General features: G+C 48.6%; 1 protein-coding gene across 1 annotated transcript in view; it reads right to left on the reverse strand.

Moving 5' to 3' along the window:
- Nucleotides 1–3768: 3768 nt before the first annotated feature.
- The window catches only part of LOC144490173 (nuclear receptor corepressor 1-like), a gene marked incomplete at both ends in the record, with an annotated part of 33727 nt that continues 24995 nt past the window's right edge, over nt 3769–12500 (reverse strand). The window contains 2 exons of the mRNA XM_078207980.1: nt 3769–3907; nt 10333–10475. Coding sequence (XP_078064106.1) covers nt 3769–3907; nt 10333–10475 — 282 coding nt within the window. The remainder of the gene's footprint in view (nt 3908–10332; nt 10476–12500) is intronic.

Consider the following 12500-nt stretch of genomic DNA (forward strand, 5'->3'; position numbering starts at 1 on the left):
AACATCCCATTAGATTTTGAAATGAATTTTTCTATCTGCCCATCCAGCTCTGTCATAACTGCACGTTTCTCCGCATCGTCTGGGAAAACAACTTTAAACTCGAAAACTCTGCCAAAAGGCATCAGGAAGTGAGCGACGAATGGAGACAGCAAACAGGAGGCTTGGAGGGAGAGGGGAATTCAGAGGCTTTCACAAATTGAGAGCACTAGGGTGAGGCTGGAGATTTCTGGATGTGAATTCCAGGCTGAAGGATCTGTCGGGAATGCTGGGAATGCGGAAAGAGAGCGGGACAGAGTCGCAGAGAGAGCGGAAAATGGGAAATGAGTGATTGGGCTACAGAAGGAGAGAGAGGCTAGCTGGAGTTGTGGCTTTAGGACAGCATGGTGTGGAGATGCCGGCGTTGGACTGGGGTAAACACAGTAAGAAGTCTCACGACACCAGGTTAAAGTCCAATAGGTTCATTTGGTAGCAAAAGCCACTAGCTTTCGGAGCGCTGCTCCTTCGTCAGGTAAGTGGGAGTTCTGTTCACAAACAGGGCATATAAAGACACAAACTCAATTTACAAAATAATGGTTGGAATGCGAGTCTTTACAGGTAATCAAGTCTTAAAGGTACAGACAATGTGAGTGTGGAGAGAGCGTTAAGCACAGGTTAAACAGATGTGTATTGTCTACAGACAGGACAGTTAGTGAGATTTTGCAAGCCCAGGCAAGTTGTGGGGGTTACAGATAGTGTGACATGAACCCAAGATCCCGGTTGAGGCCCTCCTCATGTGTGCGGAACTTGGTTATCAGTCTCTGCTCAGCGACTCTGCGTTGTCGTGTGTCATGAAGGCCGCCTTGGAGAACGCTTACCCGAAGATCAGAGGCTGAATGCCCGTTATCGCTGAAGTGTTTCCCAACAGGAAGAGAGCACTCTTACCTGGTGATTGTCGAGCGGTGTTCATTCATCCGTTGTCGTAGCATCTGCAACGTCTCCCCAATGTACCATGCCTCGGGACATCCTTTCCTGCAGCGTATCAGGTAGACAACGTTGGCCGGGTTGCAAGAGTATGTACCGTGTACCTGGTGGATGGTGTTCTCACGTGAGATGATGGCATCTGTGTCGATGATCCGGCACGTCTTGCAGAGGTTGCTGTGGCAGGGTTGTGTGGTGTCATGGTCACTGTTCTCCTGAAGGCTGGGTAGTTTGCTGCGGACAATGGTCTGTTTGAGGTTGTGTGGTTGTTTGAAGGCAAGAAGTGGGGGTGTGGGGATGGCCTTGGCAAGATGTTTGTCTTCATCAATGACATGTTGAAGGCTCCAGAGAAGATGTCATAGCTTCTCCGCTCCGGGGAAGTACTGGACGACGAAGGGTACTCTGTCTGCCGTGTCCCGTGTTTGTCTTCTGAGGAGGTTGGTGCGGTTTTTCGCTGTGGTGCGTCGGAACTGTCGATCGATGAGTTGAGCGCCATATCCTGTTCTTGTGAGGGCATCTTTCAGCGTCTGGAGGTGTCTGTTGCGATCCTCCTCATCCGAGCAGATCCTGTGTATACGGAGGGCTTGTCCGTTGGGGATGGCTTCTTTAACGTGTTTAGGGTGGAAGCTGGAGAAGCGGAGCATTGTGAGGTTATCCGTGGGCTTGCGGTACAGTGAAGTGCTCTGGTGACCGTCCTTGATGGAGATGCATGTGTCCAAGAATGCAACCGATTCCGAGAGTAGTCCGTGGTGAGTCTGATGGTGGGATGGAACTTGTTGATGTCATCATATAGTTGTTTCAGTGATTGTTCACCATGAGTCCAAAGGAAGAAAATGTCATCGATGTATCTAGTGTATAGCATCGGTTGAAGGTCCTGTGCGGTGAAGCGGTCTTGTTCGAACCTGTGCATGAAGATGTTGGCATATTGAGGTGCGAATTTCGTCCCCATGGCTGTTCAGTGTGTACATGGAATTTGGTCCCCATGGCTGTTCCATGTGTACACGGAACAGCCACGGGGACCAAATACGCACCTCAATATGCCAACATCTTCATGCACAGGTTCGAACAAGATTTCTTCACCGCACAGGACCTTCAACCGATGCTATACACGAGATACATCGATGACATTTTCTTCCTTTGGACTCATGGTGAACAATCACTGAAAAAACTTTATGATGACATCAACAAGTTCCATCCCACCATCAGACACACCACGGACTACTCTCCGGAATCGGCTGCATTCTTGGACACATGCATCTCCATCAAGGACGGTCACCTCAGCACTTCACTGTACAGCAAGCCCACGGATAACCTCACGATGCTCCACTTCTCCAGCTTCCACCCTAAACATGTTAAAGAAGCCATCCCCTACGGACAAGCCCTCCGTATACACAGGATCTGCTCAGATGAAGAGGATCGCAACAGACACCTCCAGACGCTGAAAGATGCCCTCATAAGAACAGGATATGGCGCTCGACTCATCGATCGACAGTTCTGACGCACCACAGCGAAAAACCGCACCGACCTCCTCAGAAAACAAACACGGGACACGGCAGGCAGAGTACCCTTCGCCGTCCAGTCCTTCCCCGGAGTGGAGAAGCTACGACATCTTCTCCGGAGCCTTCAACATGTCATTAATGAAGACGAACATCTCGCCAAGGCCATCCCCACACCCCCACTTCTTGCCTTCAAACAACCGCACAACCTCAAACAGACCATTGTCCGCAGCAAACTACCCAGCCTTCAGGAGAACAGTGAACACGACAACCCTGCCACAGCAACCTCTGCAAGACGTGCCAGATCATCCACACGGATGCCATCATCTCACGTGAGAACACCATCTACCAGGTACACGGTACATACTCTTGCAACTCGGCCAACGTTGTCTACCTGATACGCTGCAGGAAAGGATGTCCCGAGGCATGGTACATTGGGGAGACCATGCAGACGCTACGACAACGGATGAATGAACACCGCTCGACAATCACCAGGCAAGAGTGTTCTCTTCCTGTTGGGGAACACTTCAGCAGACAACGCAGAGTCGCTGAGCAGAGACTGATAGCCACGTTCCGTACACATGAGGACAGCCTCAACCAGGATCTTGGGTTCATGTCACACTATCTGTAACCCCCACCACTTGCCTGGGCTTGCAAAATCTCACTAACAGTCCCGGCTGGAGACAATACATATCTCTTTAACCTGTGCTTAACGCTCTCTCCACACTCACATTGTCTGTACCTTTAAGACTTGATTACCTGTAAAGACTCGCATTCCAACCATTATTTTGTAAATTGAGTTTGTGTCTTTAGATGCCCTGTTTGTGAACAGAACTCCCACTTATCTGACAAAGGAGCAGCGCTCTGAAAGCTTGTGTGGCTTTTGCTACCAAATAAACCTGTTGGACTTTAACCTGGTGTTGTGAGAACTCTTAGTGCGTTTAGGACAGCACCCAGTGATTGGGAGACTCCGAGATGGACACACTGGGAAATAGTGAGGATCAGGGGAATACGGTCATGGATTTACTTTGGGATTGGATGGAAGTGGAGATTAACCAAACTTGTGAGACCAATTCTGGGATAATCAAAGTATGCATAGTTGTGGAATGGGTGATTTGATCAGGTGTCTGAATCTGCTTCCCATTCAATGGGATGTAACGGTCCAAACTGTCTGCTTTTCCGGTCGGGAATGGGGGAAGAGATTAAGTTTGACCTCGTGAACTTCCACAGAAATCACTTCCTCCCCCCAGCTGTGAGGATAGAATCACGGAGGAAGCGGATATTGATTGGCTACCGCCAAGCGATGGAGACACACCCTCTGTATCTTCCGTCATTTCTTCTTCATCCTCACTCACTGCAGAAGCTTCCAGATCCTCATCTTCAGCAGCAGAGGTTGCCGAGGTCTCTTCACCCTGCCTGGTCTTTCTCCTCTTCTTCACCACCTTTACTGCCTCCTGTCAAAGCAAAACACAAATTCCTGAGGGAAATGTTACAGTAAATAACCGCAGAGAGGCTGGGCCCTTGGTGACAATGTGGAGTTGGTGTTAAAACTCTTGAGCAAATCTAACGAGTGAGGAAAGAACGTGTGTTGTGTGAACTTGCTTTTGCTGTAGACTTTTCCCTTTAACATCAATGACCAATGAGGCGACACGACCAGTGCTGGAAAATGGGATGAGAACAGACAGGTGTTCAATGGGCAGCACAGACATGATGGACTAAAGGGCCTCTCTCTGCTTTATAAAACCCTGTGACTTTAATTAATCACTATTAAAATGCAGGTCAATATAACTACTTCTAATTGCTGGTAAATTTCTAGTTATACATCAGAAAAATAAAGATAAACGGTAAAGTCGCCATCGTCCCAGATGACGATAGGCTGGTGGGGATTTAACCTGAGGATCAGCACACCTCAGACGAGGGGCAAGGTTGAGAAGGCGGGACCTTCGTGAATAACCTGAGCTGGTACGGGGATTGAACCCATGTTGATGGCGTCGCTCTGTATCACCACCCAGCCGTCCAGCCCGCTGAGCTACACTGACAGTGTTGCTGCTGGACTTTTCTCCTGTCCTTTCTAACTTTGTGTGACAGTTTCTGCGGTTGGTGCATTGCGGGATGTCTGGAATGTGTCCCGGACTCTAACTCTGAGCGTGAAACTAAGCCTCGGAGCCTGAGTCAATGCTTCCAACCGTCTCTCGCACACCGACAGCAGATGGACAGCTCCAACGCGTCCCTGAGAAGCCGAATGTGGGACATGTGTCACCTTGAGGTTTGTCGGTGGAATTGCTGTCTCCTGCTAATGCCGGAATCATCAATTCTTTTGAAATACGGAATTAGGTTGCCACTCAAGTGGATAGAGCCGTGAAGAAGGCCTATAGTGTGTTAGCGTTTATTATCAGGGGGTTGGAGTTTAAGAGCCGTGGGGTTATGCTGCAACTGTACAGGACCTTGGTGAGACCACATTTGGAATATTGTGTGCAGTTCTGGTCACCTCACTATAAGAAGGATGTGGAAGCGCTGGAAAGAGTGCAGAGGAGATTTACCAGGATGCTGCCTGGTTTGGAGGGTAGGTCTTATGAGGAAAGGTTGAGGGAGCTAGGGCTGTTCTCCCTGGAGCGGAGGAGGTTGAGGTTTATAAGATGATGAGGGGGATAGATAGAGTGGACGTTCAGAGACTATTTCCTCTGGTGGATGTAGCTGTTACGAAGGGGCATAACTATAGGGTTCGTGGTGGGAGATATAGGAAGGATATCAGAGGTAGGTTCTTTACGCAGAGAGTGGTTGGGGTGTGGAATGGACTGCCTGCAGTGATAGTGGAGTCGGACACTTTAGGAACATTTAAGCGGTTATTGGATAGGCACATGGAGCACACCAGGATGATAGGGAGTGGGATAGCTTGATCTTGGTTTCGGAAAAGGTTCGGCACAACATCATGGGCCGAAGGGCCTGTACTGTGCTGTACTGTTCTATGTTCTATGTACAAAGAAACATCGGCAGCAGGGGGATGTCACAGAGTTTAATTGTCTTTGGGTCTGGAAAACGTACAGATTGGGATGTGACTGAGCCTCAAGCTCAGAAACAACCAGCATTTTCCACCTGTAATAAAGTACGAACACGGCTGGAATTCTGTTTCTGAATTACTGGACAAATCGAGCGAGAGACAGACTCAGCAAGTGGGAGGTTGATAGAGTGGACGTGGAGAGGATGTTTCCACTCGTAGGAAAAACTAGAACCAGAGGGCACAACCTCAGGCTAAAGGGACGATCCTTTAAAACAAAGATGAGGAGGAATTTCTTCAGCCAGAGAGTGGTGAATCTGTGGAACTCTTTGCCGCAGAGGAGGGCGGGTCATTGAGTGTCTTTAAGACAGACATAGATAGGTTCCTGATTAATAAGGGCTTCGGGGGTTATGAGGAAAAGGCAGGAGAATGGGGACGAGAAAAATTTCAGCCATGATTGAATGGCGGGGCAGACTCGATGGGCCAAGTGGCCTAATTCTGCTCCTGTGTCTTATGGTCTTATGGAGAGAGAGCAAGTCACAGAACTGAGAACGATAGATTTCTGATCAGTAAAGGAATCAAGAGCGACAGGGAATGGGCAGGAAATTGGACATGAGAAATGTTGGATTAGTCATGATCCTATTGAATGGGAGAGCAGGCTTGCGGGGCCGAACAGCCTCATCCTGTTCCTATTTGTTATGGGCTTATGGTTTTAATCGGGACAGTTTAAAGCGATAGAGATGGAGACAGAGAAAGATAGAGAGAGATCGAGCAGGAAGAGAGGAACAGGAGGAGGCCATTCAGCCCCAGGATGCTGTACTGCCTTTCAGTGAGATCACAGTTCCTCTTTCTCATGATCTGAAAGCTGTCAGTGAGAGAGAGAGAGAGAGAGAGAGAGAGTGAGCCCCACACTTCAAACAAACAACCAACTCCTGGTGCCATTGCCCCAGCAACTGAAATCCTTTCAGAAAGACAGCAACAGACACCCAGCAACAGCATCTCCCAGTGAAACACAAACACTGTCTCCTCCTGGGTCAATATAAGATAATCACCCAGAAATCCAGAATCAACACCTTTACCCAGAGCCTGGTGAGAATCCTGCAGCGACTGGTCGGAGTGAAGAGCCTAGATATATATAAGGGAAGACTAACTCTGACTGCCAATGGGAATGCTGTCAGGAACAATTGCATTGGAGCACTGACCCCCCCCCGCAGCCAGCTGCCACACGCACAACTGACCCCCCCGCAGCCACTGCCACACACACACAACTGCTCCAAAAACCTCTGTGTTCAGCAGCGGCAATGTGGATCTATCGCCCCCGCATCAGCTCACATCACTTTCCAACCGGCAATGGAAGCATTTCCCGTTTGGAATTCCAACGGTAATGTTCGGTATTTAGAGCGATGTTGCCGGGAGTGATTTAATAATGGAAATACCACTCTCATGTTTCAGATAATCACCGCGGTACATTGCACCCAGCAACATCACAGTTCCCAGCCTCTGACTGGATCACAATTTGAACGTGGTCTTCTGAGTGTCGTCTCCGTAAGTTAGATTCAGTGTGTCACTGTCTTGTGCTGTGATATTTTACATAGCCCGAGTACAAAGAACAAAGAAAATTACAGCACAGGAACAGGCCCTCCGGCCCTCCAAGCCTGCACCGACCATGCTGCCCGACTGAACTAAAACCCCCTACCCTTCCGGGGACCATATCCCTCTATTCCCATCCTATTCATGTATTTGTCAAGACGCCCCTTAAAAGTCACTACCGTATCCGCTTCCACTACCTCCCCCGGCAACGAGTTCCAGGCACCCACCACCCTCTGTGTAAAAAAACTTGCCTCGTACATCTCCTTTAAACCTTGCCCCTCGCGCCTTAAACCTATGCCCCCTAGTAATTGACTCTTCCACCCTGGGAAGAAGCTTCTGACTATCCACTCTGTCCATGGCTCTCATAATCTTGTAGACTTCTATCAGGTGGCCCCTCAACCTCCGTCGTTCCAATGAGAACAAACCAAGTTTCTCCAACCTCTCCTCATAGCTAACGCCCTCCACGCCAGGCAACATCCTGGTAAATCTTTTCTGTACCCTCTCCAAAACCTCCACGTCCTGGTAGTGTGGCGACCAAAATTGAACACTGTATTCCAAGTAACTCAGTCGGTAACAAATGAGACTTTTGATCCTAGAGTCAGCATTTCAAATCCCATGTTGGCGAATTGATTTGTATTAAAAGGTGTCCTTAAACTAAATATTTCAACCAATTCTCCACATTGAGAATCTCATTTACTGAAAGTCCTGATCATATGCCTTTACCATTTATTAAATTACGAGAAGCATATTTTACGGTGGGATAGTTGTTCAATGAAAGATGGACTAAATACAAGAACTTCTAATTGGTTAAGGACTGTACAGAACTAAAAATGGGTAACTTGAACTTCATTGTTAGTCTACGCCAAGCCAACTTGTTAGTTTCAATGCTGCCAGTGACACACTCTAACACAAACTGAGCATGTGCAGGAAGTGCTCCCTCTAGTGCTGGAGCAAAATAAACACAACCTTAAGAGAAACCAAACAAGAAGGAAACATCGAGAGTGGGTTTTTCTGGCCTGGCTCGTCCCCAAAACCGGAAAATCCCGCCCAAGTCAACCCCTCACCTGCTCAAATTCCTGCGGCGGGCGGAACAGTAAAATTGGCCCCAGAATGACAATGGGAGATTTAGATGAGGGAAGAATGGGAGGGGTCTTGAGTGGTGTGTAAAAACCAGCATGGGCTGGTTGGGCTGAATGGCCTGTTTCGGTACCACATATCGTGTGTAATATGTTAAAGATATTCAGCGGCATGTGTATAAAAGTGATTCCTTCAGTAGAACTGAATAGCATTAAAGGTGTAACAGGGTGTTAGCAAGCACAGAAACAGGGAAAGGAGAGAAGGGAGGAAAGAACAAAGGGGAATGTCTGCGATGGAGAGATTAAATAACAAAAGGGATATTGGCGCAAGGTAATGGGACAAATAAAACAACAAAAGATGGATCCAGAGGTGGTGTAAATGGTAACAGCAGAATCATCACCAACAGCCACTGTCCAAAACAGTGGGGAGGGGTGGTTATGATGTGAAATTGTTGAGCTCGGTGTTGAGTTGGGAAGGCTGCCAAGTGCTGATTGGAAAGATTGCGAATCTTTGAGCTTCCTTTGCATTTTATTGAAACAAGATCGAAAGCGGAGGTCTGTAACTCGCTCTCTCAGAATGCTGCTGAGACTGGAGATGGATTGAAAATTTCAAAATAAGATCATAGCTACCCTGCAGTGCAGAAAGAGGCCATGTGGCCCATCAAGTCTGCACCGACCACAATCCCACCCAGGCCCTACCCCCATATCCCTACATAATTACCCACTAATCCCTCTAACCTACACATCTCAGGACACTAAGGGGCAATTTTAGCATGGCCAATCAACCTAACCCGCACATCTTTGGACTGTGGGAGGAAACTGGAGCACCCAGAGGAAACCCACGCAGACACAAGGAGAATGTGCAAACTCCACACAGACAGTGACCCAAGCCGGGAATCGAACCCAGGTCCCTGGAGCTGTGAAGCAGCAATGCTAACCACTGTGCTACCGTGCTGCCCCATGTTTGTTGTTTAATGAAGATGAAGAAATGGAGGCAGAATCTGAATGGCCTCTTCCTGTCGGATGTGAACAAAGAACAAAGAAAATTACAGCGCAGGAACAGGCCGTTCGGCCCTCCAAGCCTGCACTGACCATGCTGCCCGATTTAACTAAAACCCCCTACTCTTCCGGGGACCATATCCCTCTATTCCCATCCTATTTGTCCAAATGCCCCTTAAAACTCACTATCGTATCTAGTGTACTGGTCAGCTTGGTGCCCAAGAATCGGGCTGAGATTCTGAGTATCAACTTCTATCAATGATCCACAGAGGCTGCCTCATTTTAATTAGAGTTCGAGCACCTTCTTAGCAATAAGTAGAAGTAAAGTTATACTTATTGTCCCCTGGCCAAGTAAGCCGCTGAATGTTGGTCAAAGGTAGGTTACATTCTGATCAACATTACAAAGGTTAAGAATGCAACTGCAGAACTTTCTCAAACTGAACTTGGTCTTTTTTAAAAATTCATGCATGAGGCATGGACGTCGCTGGCTGGCCAGCATTTACTGTAAGAAGTCTCACAACACCAGGTTAAAGTCCGACAGGTTTATCTGGTAGCAAAAGCCACTAGCTTTCGGAACGCTGCCCCTTCGTCAGGTGAGTCAGGTGGGGCAGCGCTCCGAAAGCTAATGGCATTTGCTACCAAATAAACCTGTTGGACTTTAACCTGGTGTTGTGAGACTTCTTACTGTGTTTACCCCAGTCCAACGCCGGCATCTCCACATCAGCATTTATTGCCCATCCCTAGTTGTCTTTGGAGGGCAGTTGAGAGTCAACCACATTGCTGTGGCTCTGGAGTCACATGTAGGCCAGACCGGGTGCGGACGGCAGATTTCCTTTCCTAAAGGACAGATGGGTTTTTCTGACAATCGACAATGGTTTCATGGTCATCAGCAGATTCTTAATTCTAGCTATTTTTTTTTATTGAATTCAAATTCCACCATCTGCCGTGGCGGGATTCGAACCCGGGTCCCCAGAACATTCGCTGAGTTGCTGGATTGATAGACTAGTGATAATACCACTAGGCCATCGGCAACCCAGAGCTGGTGCGAATCCAGAATGATGTGAAGCCCACGGTGCTCCATGTGAATCCAACCGATCAGTTATATTCAATTTACAAATCGCTGGACACACGCGGACGTCTGCTACAACTCTGTCAGTCCAGCAATGAGAGGCAGAGATAGAGGAGAAGGTTCCGCTCACTGGCTGCTTTCACTTCTTACCGTTCTCAGTCTGTGTTGTTGCAGGAGAATATCCAAATTGTGGCGCCTTTTGTAATTAAAGTAGAAATTTTTACACTGAGCCTCTGTCTTGGAACTCACCATCTTGGCAATGGCTGCCCAGCCTCGACCGTGCTGGAGAAGACCTGCAGGGAACGAACAAAGGATTATGAGTGAGAGCCGGAAAAGTCTCCCGATGGGCAGCAGAGAGAGTTGGAGCAGGAATTAATGACAGGAAACAATAAGGGATTAATCAGACACTGCTCACTGACAGAGCAATGGGATCACCTCATCCCGCAAGACCAACCTGCCTGATCACTGACTGTCGCTGCCCCAGCGCTTTAATCACTCGTGGGCCTGAACTTTCAACCCCCGTGCTGGGAAAACTCCTGGCTCAGGAGATGGCAGGGTTTTGTTACGGGCTGGGTTGGGGGGGGGGGGCTGAGGGGTGGGGGTGGGGCGGAGGGGGACACAGGGTGGGGGGGGTTGGGGGGGACAGCGGGGGGGGAAACAGGGGGGGGAAACAGGGGGGGGGGAAAAGGTGGGGGGGAACAGGGGGACGGGGACGGGACAGTCTGTGTGAAAGGCCCACCTTGGTGCCCCAGGATCTTGTCCCAGATTTGAAAAAATAAATCAATAAAAGAAAATACATCCCTCCACCCTGACTGCCCACAGACACCGCAAGCCAATCCATACCAACCCGTGCCACGCTCTTCATCCCACACCCCCCCATTGCCCCTCTACCCACATCCCACACCCCCCATTGCCCCTCTACCCACATCCCACACACCCCCATTGCCCCTCTACCCTACATCCCACATCCCTCATTGCCTCTTTACCCACATCCCACACCCTCACATTGCCCCTCTACCCACATCCCACACACCCCCATTGCCCCTCTACCCACATCCCACACCCCCCCATTGCCCCTTTACCCACATCCCACACCCCCCCATTGCCCCTCTACCCACATCCCACACCCCCCCATTGCCCCTCTACCCACATCCCACACACCCCCATTGCCCCTCTACCCATCCCCAATGCCCTTTTTTGCCTCTAAGCCACCTCAGTGCCACTTCATGACAAGCCATGCTTGCCCACCCACCACCCCCAACACCTTCCATGCCAATTCACCCGGTATCCACGTTGGAACCTCGCTGGGATGAAATAAAATAAAATTCTGTCATAGAGTCAGAGCTGTATAGCACAGAAAAGGCCCTTTGGCCCATCAGGTCTGCAACGATAATAACGACAACTAAAAACACGCTAATCCCATTTTCCTGCACTTAAAGTTTATTTATTAGTGTCACAAGTAAGGCTTACATTAACACTGCAATGAAGGTACTGTGAAATTTCCCTAGTCACCACACCTCGGCGCCTGTTCGGGTCAATGCACCTGACCAACACGTCTTTCGGACTGTGGGAGGAAACTGGAGCACCTGAAGGAACCCACGCAGACACGGGGAGAATGTGCAAACTCCACGCAGACAGTAACTCAAGCTGGGAATCGAACCCGGGTCCCTGGTGCTGTGAGGCAGTGAGCAGTACTAACCACTGTGACACCATGCTTGTCCCATATCCTTGAATGTTCTGATATTTCAAGTGTTCATCCAAATATCTTTTTAAAGGTTGTGAGGTTTCCAGCCTCCACCACCTTCCCAGGCAGCGCATTCCAGATTCCCACCACCCTCTGTGATAAAAACCCAATCACTATATTTAACTTGCTTTAACTACTTAGGAGCAGCCTCAAAGGGCCAAATGGCCTCCTCCTGCTCCTATCTTCTACATTTCAATGTTTACTTAATCCCTGATAAAAACAAGCATTTGTATTCATAGTCCCATTCCAAAGGCTTTATAAGTACTTGGAACTGTCAATCAAAATGTGAACTGACAGGCACCCCACTATGATAATGATAGGTTGTGAAATCAGTCAGACAACACAAATCCTATGATAGCTCTCAGGCTTATGTCAATAGACAGTGAATTGGCATGCACTGATTTATGCTGCAAAATGTTTTTTTTTCCAAAAAATTCAAGGGCAGGAGATTTAAATGCCTTAACAGCTTCAAAGAATTTTCTACTTTTTATGTAAATTAATGTCAACTTTTAATGGTCCCAAAGGGTACTTCACCTCTCCAAATGTGTCTCTGGGCCTAACTACAAGAATTGCT

This window comes from Mustelus asterias, unplaced genomic scaffold (genome assembly GCF_964213995.1).
Source record: "Mustelus asterias unplaced genomic scaffold, sMusAst1.hap1.1 HAP1_SCAFFOLD_2980, whole genome shotgun sequence".
Classification (NCBI taxonomy): domain Eukaryota; kingdom Metazoa; phylum Chordata; class Chondrichthyes; order Carcharhiniformes; family Triakidae; genus Mustelus; species Mustelus asterias.